Source organism: Cynocephalus volans, chromosome 6, assembly GCF_027409185.1.
Source record: "Cynocephalus volans isolate mCynVol1 chromosome 6, mCynVol1.pri, whole genome shotgun sequence".
In the NCBI taxonomy this organism is placed as follows: domain Eukaryota; kingdom Metazoa; phylum Chordata; class Mammalia; order Dermoptera; family Cynocephalidae; genus Cynocephalus; species Cynocephalus volans.
This window is the reverse complement of record NC_084465.1, coordinates 7,691,750-7,714,436: the sequence shown is the minus strand read 5'-3', so window position 1 is coordinate 7,714,436 and position 22,687 is coordinate 7,691,750. Positions and strand designations below refer to the sequence as shown.

The following is a 22,687-nucleotide window of genomic DNA, read 5'->3' as shown; positions in this document are numbered from 1 at the left end:
AAAGCTACACGGCCTACAGAAGACAAGGAGCTATGTCTTTAAATTAGAGCTAACATGCACACACTTGGGGTGATATCTTTACATTCAAGCCTACAGTTATGTTCTATCAATCACACACAGACTCAAGCATGGAATGAGTCAGCAAACTATAGGTTTTAATCTCTCACATGCCTTTCCTACCTGTAGAGTCTCAGCCAATACTACTATCTTGAAGGCTTACAGAGTCTTTGATCTGCTGGCAAGGGAATTTCATGTAACACTACAACAGACCAAGGAACTGCCAAGAACTGTGAAATGTCTGAGATTCTACACTATGTGTAAGCTAACAGGTTAGCCTACTGGCAGTTTCACAGATACTGGCAGAAGACATGAAGCTTCTGGGTCAGAGACAAAAGACAGTTTATTACTCACAGCAATAGTAGTAGTCATGTTTGACAAGGTGGGTTTTTATACAAGTAGTCTCTTGCAGTAGCTTTGAAATTCATCAGAAGGCCTGAGTTATTCATGCCTGCCTAATCACACTCATACAAGTTAATAAACATCCATGTTATAAATGGACTCTACTTAAATGTAGTGTCTTTGTGAAGTATACAAACTGTCATTTTATAGTGGTCCTACTAGTGTATTCAAACTAAAGTCTTTATTGCTGATTCTTCTTTTGACAGCTCATGGTCCAATAGCAGCGGCCCAGTCTACTCTCCAGATATATACTCTAAGCTCACTCAGTTGTTTCTGGCAAGGTTTTTCAAGAAGTCTGTGGGTCCCACCACGCTCTGTAAGTCATGCTGAGAGCCCTACACAGCCTTGAACATTCTCCTAGGGACACTCCAAGGCTCATATCATATCTCTGCTTCCCACAAAGGCTCACCTTGGTATGAAGCAGGTTCATTGTACACTGATTATTGACTTGCTCAATCCAATGAGACAGAACACCCACATACACCAAGTTTCACGAAGCAGATGTATTACTTACATACAGGCAGCAAGGGACAACAGAAGCCTAGGATTCGTTGTGAGCTGTTCTCCCAAGGTTCAGGAAAGCTGCCTGGGGTGAATGGAGTCTCAAATGTGTGTGCCCCACTTGCATGGCAGCTGAGAGACCCCCAAAAGCAGCCCATCATGGGTTTTCTACCACGGGGTTGCCTGACGCACTGGGCTAAAGCATTAAAGCACATTCTGGTTCAGGGATGGGTGTGTCTAGAACAGAGCCCAGACTGTTACAGCCATCATCCCCTGATCTTAGAATGTTCCATTCCCAGTACATTCTGCAGTTATTCTTGAGAACTACAAGTGAGAAAGGGGGAGAACTGGACTGGTCCAAGGCCATCTGGAGAACTGTCCTGAACTTGGCTCCATGTGCACACCTTCCATGCTCCTCAGGGATCGTCAGATATCCCCTGGGCCCTTTTTTTAGAGGGAGTATAGGAAGTATTATGTTCATATACCAGGAAAGAGGCCAGGAAAGACTGTGTGAGGGACCTCATAATGGGTGCTATGACTATTTGCATTGGTGGAAGTAAAGACAGAGATTGCCAGTGAGGAGGTCTCTGCAGAAGACGGAGTGCCTGTGTGCAATTCCAGGCACCAACAAGTTTCCCTTTCCTCCTTCTCGTGGTCTTTTCTGTTTCTGGTCTCCTGTGCCAGCAAGGTCTTCGTAAAAGTGTATATTCTAAACTCCTTAAATTGACCCTGACCCTCAGGCCTCTGCTCTCAGGACTTGCATTTGGGGCAGACAGTGGCAGTAGCTGGATGAAGCCTGGTAGGTGAAGCCCATGTGTTTGAGCCCATGGAGAACCTTCATTCCTGCCACCACGACTATACACGCATTGTGCCAGCACTGCATGGCCCATGTCTGCTCTTGTCAGCTGGTTGATTCATTTTGTCCTTGTGGTTATTTTAGTGCCTCTTCTATGGCGGACACTCTCTGGTGGGAGTCAACACAAGATTTGAAGATCTTCACACTTCGTGTCCACAGCCACATGTCCTCCCACATGCCTCTTCACCACTCCTCGCCAGGAAATAGGTCATAAGGACATGCCGGCCGTCTAAGTTAGTGTATTGTTGAAAGGTCTGAGTTAATCTATTGAGGAACTCGGAGGGAGTTTCCTCCTTTTTTTGGACAATTTCTTGAATTTTTTGGAAATTGACGACCTTGCGAGCCGATTTTTTGAGGCCAATTATTAAGCAAGAGGCAAAACGGTCTCGAGCCTGGATTCCCTGGGCTGTGTTATAATCCCAATTAGGTTCCTGTTCTGGGACTGCTTGGGGGCCTGGTGGGTGATTCGGATTGGTACGATGGGTGTCAGTGGCATGGGTTTGGGCTGTATCCCAGACCCTGTGGTGTTCCTCGGGGAGAAGGGTATTGGCTAGGACAATGAAGATGTCATGATGTGTGAGGCTGTAGGCCTGCAGGATTCATTAGATTTCTTTAATGTAGGTGGTAGGGTCGGTAGAGAATGAGCCTAGTCTTTTTTCTAATTCTGTAAGGTCAGCTAGGGAAAAGGGAACATGGACCCTAGCTACTCCTTCAGCCCCAGCTACCTCACATAGTGGGGCGATTGTTAAAGGGGCAGGGGGTGGTCCATGGGAACGGGTGAAAGTGTGGCTTAGTGGGTCAGGAGTAGGTGAGGGTAAAGACGGGGGAGTGGGTGGCACAGGAGGTGCTGAAGGTGACACAGATGACGGGGGAGGAGGAGCAGACGCTGGAGGCACTGGGGGAGGAGGAGGTCGGTAGGGTTGGGGTTCATCAGCAGGGTCAAGGGTGGAAGAATCGAGGGGTGACTGTGAAGAGGGTTTAGAGTATAAAAGGACTTGAGAGGGAGCACAGGAGGAGCAGAGTGCGGGGTTCTGACCCAAGAGGTGAAAAGCCTTGATGGAGGGCATCTCCTTCCATTTTTTAGACGCTGGCAGTAGTTAAAGTGGTCTCCTAGAATGTTAGGATCTAGTGTGCCCTCAGGGGGCCATGTGTTTTGATTATCTAAAGGATAATAAGGCCAATCTTGTGTACAGAATTTGGTGAGGAGTTTGGGCTCAATATCCGGCCTGAGGGAAAGGTTGGTGAGGTTTTTCAGAAGGCATTGAAGTGGAGAGTCCTCTAGGGAGGAGGAGGAAGCGCCCATTCTGGTCTCTTAATGGGAATTTAGACAGAAATCGGACAGGGATTTAGGACAGATCTTTCGGCCGGTTGGGAAAGGCGGGATCCTAGAGGACACCCGTAGGTCACTTCAGTCCCGGCAGGTTCAGGTATGAACCAGGAGGAGAGAAGGGATGTGTGGGTCGTCACTCAGACCTCCACTTCTCTAGGGCAAAAGCCCGGTGCCTGAAGGAACCTAGCACTAGGAATTTCTGGCCGGGTCCCGGACCCGGGAAGTGGAGAGAAGAGAGTGGTGGACAGGAGGGTGAAGGAGAGAAGGAGAGAACAGAATGGGGCTTTTAACCTCCAAAAATAAAAGTAAAAGTTTACTGGGGCTTTGGAACCTGTTATAGTTTGGGAATTTATGGTGGTTGTGAAGACCGTGGTGGGGTGGGGTATGGGCGTTAGGGGCCACCGGACGATCTAGACTCCCTGTGGTAGCCTGAAAAAGGGCTGGTGCCCTTTAGGAAAGGGGGCTTACCTAATGATGAGCTGGTGGTGAGTGGAAGGAGCCAGCACCGAAAAGAATGGACGAGGGTGGACCGTCAACAGTGAGCGGTGGAAGGGAGGCCGTTCCTGGCAGGACGGAGTTCCCGAGGGGCGACTTGGAAAGTGCTGCCGCTGCTATTCGAAAAGTGTTACAGCTCGAGAGAAGCTCCGTCCCAGGTTTTGGCACCAAATGAAAGGACGAGTTGACACCAGTTGACGATACACCGGAGAGAGCTCGTTTATTAGGCGGCACACACCCATATATATAGGGCTTTTAGGGAAGACTGATCTTAAAATACAATCCCTACTTAGCATACCGCATGGGGCTTGGGGTGAGCTGATTGGTGTGCGATTCACACTGGAGGGAATGAGAATACGGAAGAGAAGGGCAACTAGTGCCATGATGGGGTGTGGCCGAGAAGGACTTATGTGATCAGGGTGTGATCCCTTGGGGCATTTGGGTTCTTACATTCCTCAGTGTGATCCCTTGTGGCTTTTGGGTTCTTACATGTACGTTAAACTGCTTAATATTGTTTCATAGCTCCTGGATATTTTTCTCTTCTCTGTTATTTTTATATTTTAATTTTTTAAATTTTTATCTTAAAAGGTGACTGGTAAGGGGATCTTAACACTTGACTTGGTGTCATCAGCACCACACTCTCCCACGGGAGCCATGGGCCATCCCTTCTTCTCCATTATTTTTTTAATCTTTTCTTATTTATTTCTCTCCTATTGTTCATTTCAGATTTTCTTTTTTTACTTTGAATAAAAAATATCATCTCTATTATATTTTTAAAAATCACATGATCTGGTCAATCCAAATGTTGATAAGACTCATAAGCTCCATTACAGGTGATTTTTTCCTTTTTAAAATTTTTTTAATTGAAACATGTTGATTGTATATATTTATGGTGTTACAGAATTATATCTCAATACATGTATACAATGCGTGATGATCTGTTCAGGGTAATCAACATGTTCATCTTTGCAAATTCTAATAATTTCTTTCTGATGTGCACAATTGATCTCCTCTCTCTTAGTCATTTGTTAACATGCATTAAATCATCATTTTGGATAATTTCTATTAAGGTGTTTTCAAATTCACCAATTCCTTCCTCAGATGTGTCAAGTCTACCGAGGCACCCCTAAGGAATATTTTATCTCTGACAGAGTGTCTTTTATTTCTCATACTTACATTGACTCTTATAATTTCCATCTCTCTAGTGAAATCCCACATCTTTTTATGCACATTATCCACATTTCCCCTCAACCCTTTAACATATTAGTAATAATTATTTTACATCTCTGTCCAACTTCTGCATCATTTCTGAGTCTAATTCTGTGGATTGTTTTCTGTTTTGGTATGGGTTATTTTTTCTTGCTTCTCTAATTTTTTGAATTAGAATTTTATTAAATTGTAAACATCACGTGTAGTAAGAGACTGAGACAAGTAATATTTATGCCTGCAAATGGGCATGCCTCTACTTCCATCAGGCCGTTAATGTGGGGTTTGGGTCAACCTAGTCAGGAGTTGAGCTGGGTTGGGGTTGTTACCATGGTTACCTTCAGTGCATCTTAGGCTTTGGATTTCTCTAGAGTTGACTGGTATTTAGGGTGGGGACTGAAATGCCACAGGGCTTTACTCAGTATTCTTGTTTCGTCCACCCTCAGTTTGCAGTCATCTCTGCACAATTTCACTTCACAGAGGGAGTTTCCAGGCTTTGGCTTTCCTCTGTAATAGGCTGGTTGGTTTGTTAATTGGTGTTTTCCAGGCATATGGTGGGGCAGGGCAACGTTCTCTGTTGTCTTGTATAATCTCAGTCTTAGGCACTCCCCGTGTACCTGGGCTTTCTCACTGTTTCCAACAATCCTCCCAATGGCAGTTGTACAAGACAGTGTTCTCCAAAAAAACACAGAAAATCAAAAAAAAAACCCAGAAACAATAGTATATATAGAGAGATATGTAAGAGGAGATTTATTATGGGAATTGACTTACATGATTATGAAGGTGAAGAAGTCCCACTACATACTGTCTGCAAGCTGGAGAACCAGCAAGCCCAACGGTGTAATTCAGCCCAAGTCTGAAGGCCTGAGAACCAGGGGAACTGATGGTGTAACTCCCAGTGTGAGGCCAAAGGCCAGAGAACCAGGTGCTGCTGGGGCGTGGGAAGGAGTGGGCAGAGGAGGGGTGGAAGTCATTGATTTAAGCCCAACAGTCCAAAGGCCCAAGGACCAGGAGATCCGATGTCCAAGGCCAGGAGAAGACAGATGATGGCCCCGCTCAACAAGAGAAAGTCAATTTGTCCTTCTTCCGCTTTTGTGTTCTCTTCATGCCGTCCATGGGTCCCACGATGTCTGTCCACAGTGGTGAGGGTGAATCTTCTTCACTCATTTGATTTGCTGATTTACATGCTGATCTCTTCTGGAAACACCCTCTCACACACACAGAAATAATGTTGTTTACCAGCCATCTGGGTATCCCTTAGCCCAGTCAAGCTGACACATAAAATTAATGATCACAGCATCCAAGCTTTTCCTTGTGTCTGTAGAAGTTCTTAGGTGTACAGAACAGAGTTATCTGCCTCTTTCTAGATGTCACTTGTCCGTTCAATTTGTAGCCCTTTAAAGGTAATGTCTTTTTTTCTGCTCTGTTACTTTGCTTGAAGTAGTGGATTGGTATATTTCATCTATTTTGGAAAATTCTCATATGCATTTTCAGATATTGCCTTAACTCCTGTTTTCTTCCCCTTTGAGGTTGAAGATCAAAGTATAAAACTTCTCACTGTGTACTCTATGTTTCTTACTCTCTCTCCATATTATCTATCTTTTTGGTATCTATGGGCAGCATTCTGGATTTTCTTCTATCCTGACTTTCTCTTCACTGCTGTCTAATCTGTTAAATCTATCCACCGAGTTATGAATTTCAGTCATATATTATTTCAGGTTTGCCAAGAAGGAAACACTAGCTCTGGATTAGTTGTATAAGAAATGAAATGGAAGAGGAAGCAGGTGGAGGCAGGGACAGCCTTCAGACCACATGGTTTGACACCTGTGGAGGGAGAGTGGAGTGGAAGGAGGTTTGGTTAGGAAGAGTATTGGGCAATGCAGTTCCAGGAAAGATTCAGCAAAGCTAAGGGAGAATCTTTGAGCCAAGTCATGGGTTAGAGGAATCTCATGTCTTGCTGGGAGGAGCCTCTGTACCCCACCATGCCAGTGTGCTATGCCACTGGCTGCGAGAAGTCTGCAGGAGGCATACCCTTGGCACAAACATGGCGATGGATCCAGAGGGGCAGCAGCAGGCCACTTACCAATTACGCTTCCACAGCCCAGGATGTGGATGGCATCCTTGACAACTGCCACATTCTGTCTGTCAATTCTAACAGTTTTATTTGGTATGCTTGCAAATCTGTCATGCCACTTTTTGTGGTTTCCTCATCCCTGAGATGTTTTCAAGATTGTTCAAAAATTCTTTTCGTGATATTGTAAGCATGTTTATTTTATATCTATATCTGATAATTCGAATATCTCAAGTCTTTGTTTCTATTGCATTTTGTTTCTCTTGGCTCTCTCATTGTATTATGTTTCCTTGGGAATGTGGTCTTATTTTAGTGCTCGACATTGCATTGAGCAGGAAGTGTTTGTAGGAAACTTGGAGGCTCAAGGTGTTAGGTCATTTTCCCAACAGACTTCATTTTTAATGCAGGATTGTGAGCCACTCTTAGAGAAAGACCACTTTAATCAAGTCTAAGGACACTCACTCAAACTCCATGTCTGCAGGAAGCATGGCTTACATCTGAAAAGTTAGCACTTTCGGGTCCTTTTTAGCGTATAGAAGAAAAGATATTCTGGGAGTCTTCAGATGTAGTAAATCAAGAGGATATGCACAATCTAACTCTATTTTAGAAGTAAAATGGAGTCAAAGTGCCCAAACTTAATGGTATGTGAAGAGTACTATAAGGAGGAAAAGAAAATATATAAAAAAAAAAAAGAAAGAAAGAAAAAGAATTAGGCCAATAACGTGCGCAAAAGTGAAGTACAAAGACAATTAAGACTCAAACTATCAATTATAAGAAAACATCCATCATATACGGAGATAACTGCTTAAAGAACTAAAAAGGTAAGGAAAAAATTAACAAAAATCTCACTAAAATCATTCTTAATAGAATAAGCAAGCAGAAATCTAGTTGTATAACCAAAGGCCAACATTATCATTGTTAGATGAAGACTCCCAGGAAAAAAAAAGAGTTTTGAATCATAGCTTAGGTCTAGCTTCCCCCTAAATGTACCGGAATTCTTCTTCTGGGGAATTTAATCCATAGGCAAATTTCTAGAAGGGGCAGCGGTATCTGGCAGGGCTATAATGTGAGCTCAGTGCTGAGTACTGTATAAGAACATGCAAGAAGGTGCACGTGGCTTAAAACCTCCTGCTCCAAAAGTTCATCATGGACAACACTGGCTCTCAGAAGCCAGCCAGATATAAACCTCTGTGTAAAATGAAAGCTGAGCCAGGCAGCATGGCATGGAAATATGAACTGAAACGTCATCAGCACATGATCCAGATATTTTATTCTTGAAGTGGGAATAAAGGGTGAAGAGCTGAAAGGAGACATGTTGAAATGAATATCTATTCACATGGATATACAATTTTTGAGATACTGGATATTATTTTGATCCTGTGCCTGGTTAAAGTTAGCAAGAAAACATTTCCTACAGAAGGTGATGCTGTTTTGTGCTGCTATTTAAACATAAAATTGATTTATGGTATCAAATCACCCAAATTACATAAGTGAGGTCAGGACCTAACCTTGAGATATGGTGGGGGGTGGGGGGTGGTAGTCCTTCAAGCCACAGCCTAAAGGAAGACTTTACTGGGTGTAATCATGGATACAGCTCTTCTATAGTAGGAGAAAAGGATAAAATACACAGAAAAGGCTGGAAATATGGTAACTTTGAGGGTTTGAAGGAAAATAGATTTTCTTAGAGCAGGAGAATATCATTAATACAATGACATGCTTTCATGACAGAATTTTCTGTTACTCATGGCAGAGAAATGAGAAAATTGTCAAAGTCTCGTAACTAGGAACTTAGTATAAAGTAGTACAGGAAAGTCAATTTCAGCATTCATTTTCCAAACATTTCGTGATCCCATTTTACATGCCAGGCACTTACATGTTGTGTGATGGGAATATAAAGATGAAAAGGTCATAATCAAAGTATCTGAAAAAGAAAATCTCTAAAGAAATGATTTTGACTGTAAGGGAAAACTCTTTAAGTTCTCTAATAATATATGATTCAAATTCAAAGACAATTCACACATTTTGAGAATCACATTGGTGATGTCATTTAGTCCCCCCTTTGCATTTTATATAAACATGTGCCATTATCATTACAATATTTTTGCAGTAATAATCATCAAGCACCCAAACTTGTCTCCTCATTCCAAGCCAACTGGTAAATAATTGAGAATTTAGTGCCATTCTTTGTGTAGTCATTATCCTATTATTGCCGCTGTCTAAGAAAATTTTGTGGATAGCCAAATGTCAAAACATTGCCATGAAATTTTGAAAAACTCAGTAATATAAATAACAAAAAAGGATCATAGCATAGTCATTTTTGTATTATGAAATGTAGTCAAAAGACATGAATTCTCCAGAGCAAAAGTACTTTTAAACTCAGTCTTGCAGTTTTTCATTATTTGGAGATTTACGATCTTATTTTACATAGATGTTTCTTCAGAATAGAATTCGATCTCTGAGATCTAAATATGTATCTTTCCAGACCTCGTGTAGAATCTTAGCCAAAGAGAGACCTGCGCAGGTACGTTCTCAAGACAGAAGTCAAACCTCATTAACTTGTAATATCATATGATATTAAGCAGTAAATGATTAGCATAATTTTTCCACTATTATTTCTGCAGCTTATGTTTCCTGTTCCTTTTGTTTTATGATCAATCTTATAGTACATTTGTAATATTAAATTTTATTTAAAAAGATAAAATACGATGAGGAGTCTTTCACACTTTATTATTATAATGAGCTCACTTGCCTTTTTCTAGACCTGGAGATTAGAACGTAGCGATGTTTTAGAAAACAAATACGTCTTTGATTGCACTTAATAAATGTATCTGACATTTAATCATATCCTGCTTTCTATTTCTGCTAGTCCCCAACTCTGTAAACACACAATAATATGGGGTATATATTACAAGATGTTCCCTCTCAGATGTTTGGTTTCTGTAACATATTCTTAAGTTATTTAATCTATAAAGTGTTCATTCATATTATTTCATTATACATGAAAACTATAAAGATTAATATTAACGTGTACATTTCAAGACAAACCTGAACCCCGCTTGTGGACAGTTCCAGGGCAAGCACACAGGTACTGGTTCTCAAACACAAGCCCGCGGGCCACACCGCGCATCTGCTCGCTCCGCTGTGCCCCTTCCCCCAGCCCAAGCCATACCCAAAATAGCACATTTTACTCACAGAGGTCAAGCCTGCCTTTGACCCAGCTATAGCTATCCACATGCTAAGGTCCACAAAAGAATTTAAAAACCATAATACTTTTGTTTATTTAAAAAATTACATTTGCATTTACAAACGAGACAGAAACTATAAGTAGACAAACATTGGAGGGCACGTGCGGACACACAGTACATGAGACAATGAAAAATTAAAGACCAGCAGGCTAACATCAGCCCCATTGTAAGCAACCCTCAGGCCACTTGCACAGGAGCATATGCTGCCACCCAGGACACTGCCCCCTCCCCCAACACCAGCCCCTCCCTGGTGCCCCCTCTGGCTTCATCAAAGGAAGGCATCCCTCCCTCGGGGCCCTCCCTGGGCCCTGCAGGGCTAAGGAAGCTTAAGGCGTGAATTCCGAATGGATTTTTCCCCAATCACCCTTCACAGAGCCTAACTCACTGCAGTGGCCACCACCGCCCTCAACCTTTCTGTCCACGCCCACACCCACCCTAAGCCTGCGACACTTGCAGGACACAGCATTGGTGCGCATGAGCACAGACCCCACCTTTCCCCCCTGGGGCTGGCCAGCACCCTAGGGCGCCCGTGCACGACTCCCTTTCTCCCCCTCGTCCTGACTGGGGCTCTCCAGCGTGGCTGCCGCCTTGCGCCTGCACCTCCTATTTACAGACACTGACTTCCCTTGAAGGGTTCTCATTACGCTCAGAAATAGAAATAAAGAAATACTGTTGTAACCAGGCAGCATCTGATTTTCTAATGATGCGGTGTTCGAGAACCTTCGTGGACCGGCACATCCCTGTAGGACCTGCTGCTGCTGCTGCGCCAGCCCGTGCCCAGGTGTCTGCGGCTCTCAAGCCGTGCACCTGCCCTTGTCCCTCTTCTCCACTGTCCCAGAGCGGCTTGGTCCGAATAACCACACTGAAGACATGACATGTTATTTTCCCAACATCCTACTTCATTTTGGGGAGACATGACCAGAATTCGTGCTTAGAAAATTGGGAACTGTGTTATTTTCATATAGTTACGTGTATCTTTTTGGGAGTAAAATCGTTGTACTAATACACAGTATATCAGAAGTAAACATGAACACGTATAACCCTGGCATCTCTTTCATTGGTGACAATAAAAGGAACGTATCTACCCATGTATAGGAACGAGAAAATTATTAAGGAGGGTCAATCTAAATTTTTTAAAATGCTCAAAATAAAAATGCTTGTTCTCCCTGTGCCATGGAATTCGTCCCCACAAGCTACCAGTCGTTTCCTTATTTTTCAAGAGAGAAAAAAATGCACCGAGACTATGAAAATGTTGAAGGAAGTTTTTAATGTAGACAAATTTATTTAAAAACTGCATACACGTAGTTAAAAGTGAGAGTTGAAAACTTAAAAAGTGAACTTTAAGCCTTTACAAAATTGATGCAGTGCTCAAAGTTTTGGGTCATTGAATCTATGTCTGAAACTACAGGAGTCCTTTGGAATAAAGTGTTAGTTTCCCCCTCCAGCTTCAAGGCTTCCGTTCCTCTCCTGCCAAGTTACCTGCAGGTGTTGAGACCTGGACTATGTGTCACTCAGGTCAGCAAAAGCCCCCTCGGCGCCTGCAGAGCAGCACGTAGAGCAGGATCGCGCCCCCCAGCAGGACGGCCACACCCAGCCTCCAGCGGTTCCCCGCACTTGTGCCACTCCCACAGCGCGGCCAGCCGCCCGGCCCCCCGCGGTCCCCGCACGCGGGCCGCCACCTCCGCGGCCACCCTCCGCAGCCGCTCCTCGGGGTCTGCCCAGCGCAGCGCCTGCGCCAGCCGGTACACTTCGTTGGTGTAGTGGGCTCCCCCGTGCGCCCTCAGCAGCCCCTCGGTCAGTGCCAGCAGCTGCTGCACCTGCGCCTCCTGCTCCCTGCCGGTGGCGCGGTTGTCCAAGGCGCAGACGCGGCCCCGCACGCGGCCACCAGCTCCCTCAGGGCGCGATTCTCCGTGCAGCGCACGTAATCCTGCAGACAGGCCCCGGCCAGGTCCTCCCTCCTGGTGAAGACGACGACCATTCGCTCCAGGATGCCCTCCCCGAACAGCTCCTGCACCTTCCTCACCGCCTGCTGGTCCTGCGCGGTGTAGCGGCCCAGCTGGGTCACCAGGAGCAGCGCGTGGGGCCCGGGGGCGGAGAGCAGGTAGCAGCGGCCTCTCTCCACGCACCCCGGGTCTGTCTTGGAGGTTTCGGAGCTGAAAATGTCCGGGGTGTCAATGAGTTCCACGTGCCACTTGGCCCACTTCCCGCTGGCCACGGTGCAGGTTCTGGTCACAGACGTGTCCCTGAGTCTGGAGAGGAACCGTCTCTGTCCCAGGACGCTGTTCCCTGTGGCGCTCTTCCCTGCGCCTGTTTTCCCCACCAGGATGAGCCTCAGCCTGGGCTCCTGCAGGGACTGGGCGTCCTCTTCCGAACCTGTGCGAAGACATTATTTATTATCTTACATGAGTTAAACCAGCTTTCCCTTGGGAACCGGAATCTTCTTGCCTTTAGAAAAAAAATAAAAGAAAGGGAAGGACAGAGATTTGAGCTTCCAGGGCGGGGCATCTCCGTCTTTTCCTTCTGTAGTTGGATCTTCTACATGCACCTGTAGCACCTGTAGATGCACCAGCGACTGCCGCGCGTTTCAGAAAATGCTCCTTCATAATTTCAGGCCATTACTTGTCTGACATTATCTCTGGTCACCCACACACATGCGGAACCGTTTCATATTTGGTGACTTCAATGAACTCTTCAACACTCTCCCGATACCAGAAACCGTCCCACAGAAGAAAGGGGGGTGGGCGCAGGACCGCCTGGGACTATCTGCAGCCCCAGGCACCCTGGCTTGAATCACAACCTCACCCTGTACTAATTGTGTAACCTTGGGAAGTTGCTTCATCTCCCTAATTGTTAAGAGTCTTCTGCAAAAACAAAACTGATAATGCAGGGTGACTTCTCGAGGGGGTGTTGAGAGGTTATTTAAGACCTTTCCACCTTCCCTCACTCCCTCTTTCCCCCCGTTTCCCTCTCCTCCCCCTCTCTTAATCCTGCTGCCTAGACGGAATACCCATTTAAATCCCCACTCTTCTTCTCTAACACATTCTACCTGGCAAATCCTGTCTGCTTGCGTACATGATTTGACACCCTCTGCATCCTCTTCTGTGGAGATCAGAGGAGGTTTGTTATCATCATCTTATATTGCGGGAACCAAAGGGCAGGCAAGTCAAAGAACTTAACAGCTCACAGCAGGGCAAGGGCAGAGATCCAGCGGAAGTGCAGATCTCAGGGTTCTTGCTGTTTCATCCCAGGGTCAAGACACCTCTGGGACTTACCTCTGTTCAGTGTGAGTAAGCCCCACTCTCCTCATTACCCTCAGCTCAAACCAGGGGGGCAAATGGGCATTGCAGAGAAATGTCCTTACCACAGGCAGCTTCTTCATCTCTTGCCATCTTCCGTCCTCCCATGTTCACCTGAAAGAGTCCCAAACACAATTTGTCCATTCGTTTATTCATCCCTCAAAGAAGCATAACCACCTACAACGTGTCTGGCAAAGTGCAAAGAGCTGGTGACACCACAGTGAAAAGCCATGGCTCCTACCTGCAAGGATCTTAAAATCGAGGTGTGTGTTTTGGGGGAGGGGCAGGTGCTTATAGAAAAAGACAGGTAAATTCTGTCAATTACAATAAATTGTGCTAATTCTTTTGAGATAACATCAGAATTTTAGAGAATAACATTGGAAAGGCCAGCGGCCTGACCTTGAGTTGTAACAATACTATGTTCCAATATTTGGTGAGCTTAAATTTGACTCGTCAGGGACTCCATATACAAAAAGCAGAGGGGATGTTATAATCTTTACTGTGTGCCAGTGAGTAAGCTTTAAATATTAAATTTCCCAGGTACTTCTGTGTCAGTGACATTAGCGATAGATACAAAGTTCACTCCATGGGCTTTATGTGATTGATTATTTTGTGCACAGAAATCAGCAAACTCCCATAACTGACACCAGAGAAAAAAAGAAACGTCACAAGACTCAGAGCAAAGCACAAGAATTGAGCTGAAGCAAGAAGTACTTGACAAACATAATAATGAGAAAATGTGCTCCAGGGAATTCACAGAACGCTTCGGTAGGTCATTGGAACTTTCCATATAGTTTGGAATGGGAATTGAAATGATTTTAAATACTTCTCAGGAGGGAAGTAAGCCCCAGTTGAACTCTGGGTTACAAATGGTTCTTAATTATTGAAGAATGTTTAACATATAGACTGCTATATTGTTAATACTTTAAGAAATCTCAAAGGTCACCTAGTTTCTTGCCTTCCAAACTCAATGTTTTTCAGAATTACTTGAATGTTCTTTAAAAATTTATATTTTTTTCACCCTTCCTTAGAGATTCTGATTCGTGAACCAGATGTTTCTGATGTAGTCAGTCCACAACTCAGAGTTTGGAAACCAGTTATTTTTTCAAACACCTTCATTATACAGATGAGAAAATCGAGGTGTCCTGGCAACTAGGGTGGGAGAAGGTTGAATTAAGGAGCAGATGTTTACGGGGCCATGCAGGGAAAGGGATTGAAAACCAAGTTCCTAACCTCAGATGTCTCCTGAGGGCTCCCTACTGCCAACAGTGAAGAGGAGAGGATACAGGTCAGATGTATCCCCTTGTCACGTTGTAACTCGCTCCAAGGTTAGATTGCTTACAGAGCCACAGAAATATCTTTTGCCTTTGCTGAACATGCAGCTTGGGGGACAAACCTTTTCGAGGGTGTGTCTGGCTATGAGAGTGTGTTTGGCTAGTACCTGGGGCAGCCTAAACTTTTCATAGCTAATGTCCCCAGGAGCAGAACTCAATCAATGTCAGCTAGGAGTTCGTGGATAAACACTCCAGTTTCAATGCCTTTTAAACTGTATTTTGCTGTGAAGTGGTTCCAGCACACACTTCTCCTCTTGTACTAAGAGACTGTGGAAGGAGACAGGTTTTACTCCCAACGGGAATGTGGGGGTTCCCATGCCAAAGAAGTTGCTGCTAAATCTTCCTCTGAACTTGTGCTGTTTGAGACTCGGAACATCCTTAAAATCCTGGAAGGATGATCCTGATTTTTCCAGATCTTGCTCACCTAAAAGGTGCCTTGTAGAATGCAGGTGCTCTGGCAGTAAGCACTCTCTAAGAACTACATTTTTTTCTGGTGCTCACACTACCCCTCCCTCCCCCCAGCCCGCTCTCAGGCTCAGGCTCACCTTTCCTGGCCACAGACTCTGAAGATGGCTCCGAGAAGCCCCTGACCTCTGCTTTCCCTCTGGTTGTGAGTATAGCAGGCTCTTTCCTCCCAGAACACGGAAGAAATCAGTGAGGCGCTCAGACCTCAGAGCTCAGGAAGCTCAGGACGGGTTCTATGGTGATGACTTAAAGAGACAGAAACATTGCCTGTGAAGTTATGGGTTTGCCAGCTTTCTCCTACAGAATCTACCCGCTGCTGTGACGAAGGTGGGTGTGTCTCCAGGAGGGTTCTGAGATATCAAGCATCTTGCCATACCCTAAGAAGGGAAGGGTGTTGTAAGCCCCTGAGCCCTGACTTTACCTCCAGAATTGGTCACTGGGCTAATCTTCAGTTGCTTTTTGCTCTTTAGGGTCTACCATCCTCCCCGCCCGTCACCCCTGTAAAATAGGTGCAGAGAGTCTCTTGCTTCAGAACAAAGAACACGATAGCTATTCTCAACAGCCGTGCATTGATTGCACATCCGTGTGATCGGTGCCAGCCCTTGGTTCAGTGTGCTGGAAAAATCCAGGAGTGAGGTCTTCTCATTCTCCGAGAAAGAAAGGCTTTGCAAGCCATGGAAGGACTTGAGGGCGAGCTGGTATGTTGAGGATGAACTCCTTTTCACTATTCTTAAACTAGCCTTATTAGGAGGCTCAGTCTAGTCATCCATGTTGGTATCGCCAATGATGGTTTTTCTCTTTTCTCCTAGGAGCATCATCAGATCAGCCAAAGGGCCAACCGCTGTGTGGTGAGAAGGCTATAAAGGGACTGGCCTGAGACCAGGGTAGGGCATTAACCAGCTATGGGACTCGACTAGCTGTCTTGAACTTTCTGGACTTGGCTGTCCCTGTACGTGGGGAGGGGAACAACCAAGCCTTAGCCCATGGGCTGGCATCTGCTTTTCACCTCTTTCATGCCAGCCCATTTTTGGGGTAGGGAAGAAACCCAACTTTCACTGTTTCAACCTATTCTTGGGGACAGAGTGTCTTTGATGACTGACACTCCCCTGTTTCCACTCTGCATTGCTGGAGCAGGGAGTCTCTCCTCCCAGTAGATCAGCAGGACCAGGGCCATCTGAGGCAGGTGAGGTGTCTGGGGCGCACAGTTTAAGGAGGCACTCACTCTCAGGGTCATTCAAGTGCTGACCCTGCAGGTGAATGACCCTGTGGGTGAGTGCTTCCTTAAGAGTGGGGTTCCTAGGGCTCCTCACTAGCCTCACCCTAGTCCAAGCCGTGCAGATCAGCTTTGAATAATTCTTCAATATCTATGTGTACCTTTTATAAAGGTGCTTTCAGTGCCTGTCCAGTAACTCTTTGCCATTTACTGTTTCCATGCACGTATATGGTGTCTTACTTTAACAACTTGTAATTCTGTTTATGAGTGTTTAACTGTCTATGAGAGTATGTTTGGCTAGAGCATGGAGCAGCCTGAAGTTGTCATAGCTAATGTTCCCAGGAGCAGAACTCAGTCAATGTCAGTTAGGAGTTTGTGGATAAACACTCCAATTTCAAATTGTCACTGTCTACCAAGTGTGACAACTCTGTGGTATGTTCTAAACAAGTTGCTGAGGTGCCCAGCAGATTGGAGACCCAGTTGTCTCCAGTGGGACCCTACTTATCACTGTATAACATACACATTAATGCAACCTGTGTTGGCTACTTTCCCTTACCTGTCTCACATTCCCACTTCTCTACTGTGCTTTCTGGAATCACCTTCCTAGCCAAAAATAACTGTTTCTGTCTCCATCCTCAACAATCTTGTTAGCTACCAAAGGCTTTCTCACTGTCTCTGGACTTTGTTCCCTGTTATTCACTGATACCGTCAATTGTGGAAACCCACAGGAGGCCAAAGACCTTCACTCCTGGGTCTCAGAACGCTGTCTAAAACTCCTGCTTCCTCTGCTCCTCTATTTTAACACTTTCTTCCTCCCTTTTCAGTATTTATATGTTCATTGTTTTTTTCTCTAGCCTTATAAACCTAATAAAGATGATATGGAAAGAAGTAAATTCATGAATATTAAGGAAAACATCCTGCTTGAATAAACCTTCAATAAAAAGAAGTTCAAACCTGCTGGGATCATTATTCAGCCCTGGTGTCTTCCCTGTCTTTTCTTGATATGCCCAGAGCTCAACTATAAGCTTCCTCAGGGCCACAAAGGAACAAGAAGCCTCTCACATGGTCCAAATAGCATCTCAGGAGAGGAGACTGTAGATAAATAACTGCTTTGATCAAATATTGATTATGTGAAAGATACTAGCCCCACTGTGCCCGAGCATTTAGAAGCACTATTTTAATGTTCATGTAGATCCTGCTTTCTTTTCTGGGGAGGAGAGATTGTGGCAATCCAGGTTTTCTTGTTAGGAGTACCAGCCAAGTAGGTGGCCTACAGGAGTCAGGTTCATGGGAGAAGAGCCATGGCAAGCTTCCCAGTTTGACAGCATAACATAAAAGGAGGAGAAAGTTTGTAAGCCAAATCAGGAGTTAGATGTTGTGTGTTTCATCTTAGAATACATATACAATGGGACACTGAAGTCAAAGGAATAAAAATTTAGAGATAAAGAGACACAAGCATATTAATAAACCAAGACTTGTGAAAAATCTAGGATGAGAATCAGTGACTAAAGGACCAGGAGGGAGGACTCAGATGGAGGTATATTTGAAGAACATCAGCATGCCATGAAAAACACAAATGAATAAGAAAAATTACTCAAAGAAAAGGTGTACAATTTAAAGAAAAAAGAACTGAGAACAGAACCCCAAAGATTCTGATTATTCTGGAGCTACCAAGGGGAGAATAATACAAATGTCAGAGAAGTAAGATGATAGCTGAAGGGTATGTTGTTCTTAAAGACAAAGCTAAAGAAAGTTTTGAAACACAAGTGAAAAATAGTTGAAATGGGGAATTGTTTTTGCTTCTTTTTAAGTTGGAGAAAGATGCGAAAGCCTTTAGCTTCCACACTGACAGTAACAACTGGAAAAAATGAAAACATACTTCTCTAAGCACAGCAAAGAGTAGTGGATGGAAGGCGGCACTGTCGAGCTGAATTATAGACAGAAAAGAGTCCATTATAAGTCACCAGAGGGCTGGGGTGTCTTCTAACCTGGGGTAGGTGCCGCCTAGTCTTGGTATAAACAAATGGAGTCATTGGCCTGCTACACACAGGTGGACTTTGGAGAGTGTAGAAATTAGATGAACATTTGACAATGTGGATTATTAAAACAGATTGGAATCTATATGATTTCAAGGGCAAAACCACATTGCTTCTCTTGATAACTCCTTCCCTCCCCCTCACAAGTTTTTTCCTAAGAGAGCAGCAGTGAAGGAAGGTCAAGAAAACAGAGAGAAATGTATTCAGTTCCATATTTTATCAAGAGGTCTTGCTAGTGAAGTAAAGCCATTTTAAATTGGAGCCTTACACCCTCCTAGTTCAAAAGTTGACTAGATAAAACAGCTGGTGGTGGTTGCATGGGAAGTTGTTTGTGGGTTGCATGAATCAGAAGCAAATTCAATCTATTCAAAGAGGTGGCTCATTCTTATTTCAAATGGAATTTAGGAGCAGATGGTGTGAATACTCCAACCACCAGACAGATAAATGAACTTGCATTCTCCAGAAAATAAGCTGAAGCAGAGTACACATATACTTCAGACTTCAGTTTCATTGTCTGGAATGAATACAATAAAAATTTACATGGCATATAAGAATCAGGAAAATATGACTTGTAATCAAAAGACTAGACAGTAGAAGGAGAACTACAGATGATTCATTCATTGTAATTACCACATGCGGAGTTTAAAATTATAATAAATGGTATAAAATTTATAGAGAAATAAATAAAATGAAGCATTTCAGGACAGAAATCTAAACTCTAAAAAGAACTAATTCTGGTACTAGAAAACAAAATATTTGAGATAAACAAACCTAATTGGATGGATCTAACAGCGTACTGGACATTAAAGAAACGATCCATAAATTTAAAGATAGGCCAAGAAAAATTATTGAGACTGAAGCCCAAAAAGGAAAAATATTGAAAAAATAAATTAACATGGCACTAGTGATCAGTGGGATAAAATTAAGGAGTATAATGTAATCGGAATTTAAGAAGGAGAAGAAAAGAATGAGCTTGGTAGAAAAAATATTTGTGAATATAATGAACAAAAACATTTTAATTTGGTGAAAAACCTCATAAATCAAAAATCCAGAAATCTTAATGAACCTTAAGAAGAAAATACAAAGAAAAATAAGCTCAGGCACTTTATAGTCAAACTGCTGAAAACCAAAGTAAAAGAGAAAAATTTAAAATCAAGCAAACAAGGAAAAGCAGACACACTGGGGAACAACATAAGGATGATTGCCGCTTTTTTTTTTTAAAATAGGAAACAATGAAAACCAGAGTTTCTCACAATAAATGCTTAGTTTCGAAGTATAGAAATACGGCAAGTAAACACTCTAACTCTTAACCACAAAGAACTGCAAAAACAAGAACAATCCAACCCCAAGCTTAGAAGACAGAAAGAAATAATTAAGATCAGAGCAGAACTAAATGAAATAGAACTAAGTGAACTAGAACTAAATGAAATAAAAACAATACAAAAGATCAATGAAACAAAAAGTTGGTTTTTCAAGAAGATAAACAAAATAAACAAGCTATTAGCTAGGTTAACTAGAAAAAGAAGAGAGAAGACAAAATAAGAAAAATTAGAATTGAAAAAGGAGATATTACAACTGATAACTCAGAAATAAAAAGAATCATTAGAAACTATTATAAAAAACTATATGCTAACAAATTTGAAAATCTGGAGGAAATGGATACATTTCTGGAGACACACAAACTACCAAGACTGAACAAGAAGACACAGAAAACCTGAACAGACCAATAACAAGCAATGAGATTGAAGCAGTAATCAGGAGTCTCTCAACAGAGAAAAGTCCTGGGTTGAATGGCTTTACTGCTGAATTCCATCAAACATTTAAAGAGGAATTAATACCAATTCTCTTTAAACTATGCCCTCTTTAAACTGGCCCTCCTTGAAACAGAAGCCATTCTTCCAAACTCATTCTACGAGGCCAGCATCACCCTGATACCAAAATCAGACAAAGGTTCAACAAGAAAAGAAAACTACAGATGCAAAAATCTTCAACAAAATATCAGTGATCAGAATACAGCAACACATCCAAAAAATTATACACCATGAGCAAGTAAGTTTCATCCCAGGGATGCAAGGATCGTTCAACATACACAAGTCAATAAATGTATCACACCACATCAACAAAATCAAAGACAAAATGCATATGAGTATTTGATAGATGCAGAAAAACATTTGACAAAATTCAACATTGCTTCATGATAAAGGCTCTCAGCAAATTAGGTATAGAAGGAAAGTATCTCAACACAATTAAAGTCATATATGACAAACCAATTGCCAAGAATAGGAACAAGACAAGGATGTCCACTCTCACCACTCCTATTCAACACACTATTGGAAGTACTAGCCAGAGCGATCAGGGAAAAGAAAGAAATAAATGGCATCCAGATTGGAAAAGATGAAGTCAAATTGTCCCTGTTTGCAGATGACATGTGCCTATATATAGAACAGCCTAAAGACACTACAAAAAAGTCTTAGAGTTGATAAATGTTTTCAGCAATTTTGAAGGTATGAAATCAACAGAGAGAAATCAATAGCATTTCTATATTCTAACAATGAACTGGTGGAAAAAGAAATCAAGAAAGCAAGCCCATTTACAATAGTCACCAAAAAATAAAATACCCAGGAATCAATTTATTCAAGGAAGTCAAAGATCTCTACAATGAGAACTACAAAACACTACTGAAAGAAATTAAAGAGGACACAAAAAGATGGAAAGACATTCCATGCTCTTGGATTGGAAGAATTAACATTGTGAAAATGTCCATACTACCCAAAGCAATCTACTATTCAATGCAATCCCCATCAAAATACCAATGACATTCTTCACAGAAATAGAAAAAAACAATCCTAACATTCATCTAGAACAACAAAAGATGCTGAAGAGCCAAAGTAATCATGAGCAAAAAAAGAAAAAAGAAAAAAAGAAAGAAAGAAAGCTGGAGGCATAACACTACATTACTTCAAATTGTACTACAAAGCTATAGTAACCAAAACAGCATGTGCTGGCATGAAAGCAGACACATGGACTGATGGAACAGAATAGAGAACCCAGAAATCAACCCATGTACTTACAGTCAACTGATCTTTGACAGGGTACCGAGAAAATACATTGGGGAAAAGACTGGCTCTTCAACAAACGGTGCTGGGAAAACTGGACATTGATATGCAGAAGAATGAAACTAGACCTGTACCTCTCTCCATAAACCAAAATCAAAATGGATTAAACTAAAAATGTATTAAAGACTTTAGTGTAAGACCCTAAACCATGAAACTACTAAAAGAAGCATAGGGGAAACATTTCAGGAAATAGAATTGGACAAATACTTTATGACGAAGACCCCAAAAGCAGAAGAAACAAACGGAAAAATGAACAAATGGGATTATATCAAACCGAAATCTTCTGTGCATCAAAAGAAATAATTAACAGAGCGGAAAGACAACCTATGGAGTGAGAGAAAATATTTGCAATCTATACCTCTGACAAGGAATTAATAGCCTGAATATACAAGTAACTCAAACAACTTCATAATAATAGAACAAATAACCCAATTAAAAAATGGGCAAAGGAGCTGAGAAGACATTTCTCAAAGGAAGGCATATGAATAGCTAACAGACAGATGAAAAAATGCCCAACATCACTTAGCATCCAGGAAATGCAAATCAAAACCACACTGGGATATCGTCTCTCCATAGTTAGACTGGCCATTATTAAAAAGACAGAATAACAAATGCTGATGAGTATGTGGAGAAAGGGGAATTCCTCTACACTGTTAGTGGGACTGTAAAATAGTACAGTCACTATGGAAGAGAGTATGGAGGTTTCTCAAACAACGACAGATAGAGCTACCATATGATCCAGCAATCCCACTTCTGGGTATACACCCGAAGGAATGGAAATCATCATGTCGAAGGGATAGCTGAACCCCCATGTTTATTGTAGCTCTATTTATAATAGGCAAGATATGGAACCAACCGAAATATCCATTGATGGATGACTGAATAAGAAAAATGTGGTATATATACACAATGGAATACCACTCAGCCATAAAAAAGAATGAAATTCTGCCATTTGTAGTAACATCGATGAGCTTGGAGAAAAGTATATGAAGTGAAATAAGCCAGACACAGAAAGAGAAACACTGCATGTTCACATTCATAAGTGGGTGGTGAAATGAAAGAAA

The 22,687-nt window shown here is 42.7% G+C and overlaps 1 protein-coding gene across 1 annotated transcript; it reads right to left on the bottom strand.

Moving 5' to 3' along the window:
• Window positions 1-11,674: 11,674 nt before the first annotated feature.
• Window positions 11,675-13,567, bottom strand: GIMAP1 (GTPase, IMAP family member 1). The gene is given in 3 exon segments (XM_063100977.1): window positions 11,675-12,033; window positions 12,036-12,536; window positions 13,525-13,567. Coding segments are annotated over 3 exon segments (903 nt in total).
• Window positions 13,568-22,687: the final 9,120 nt, after the last annotated feature.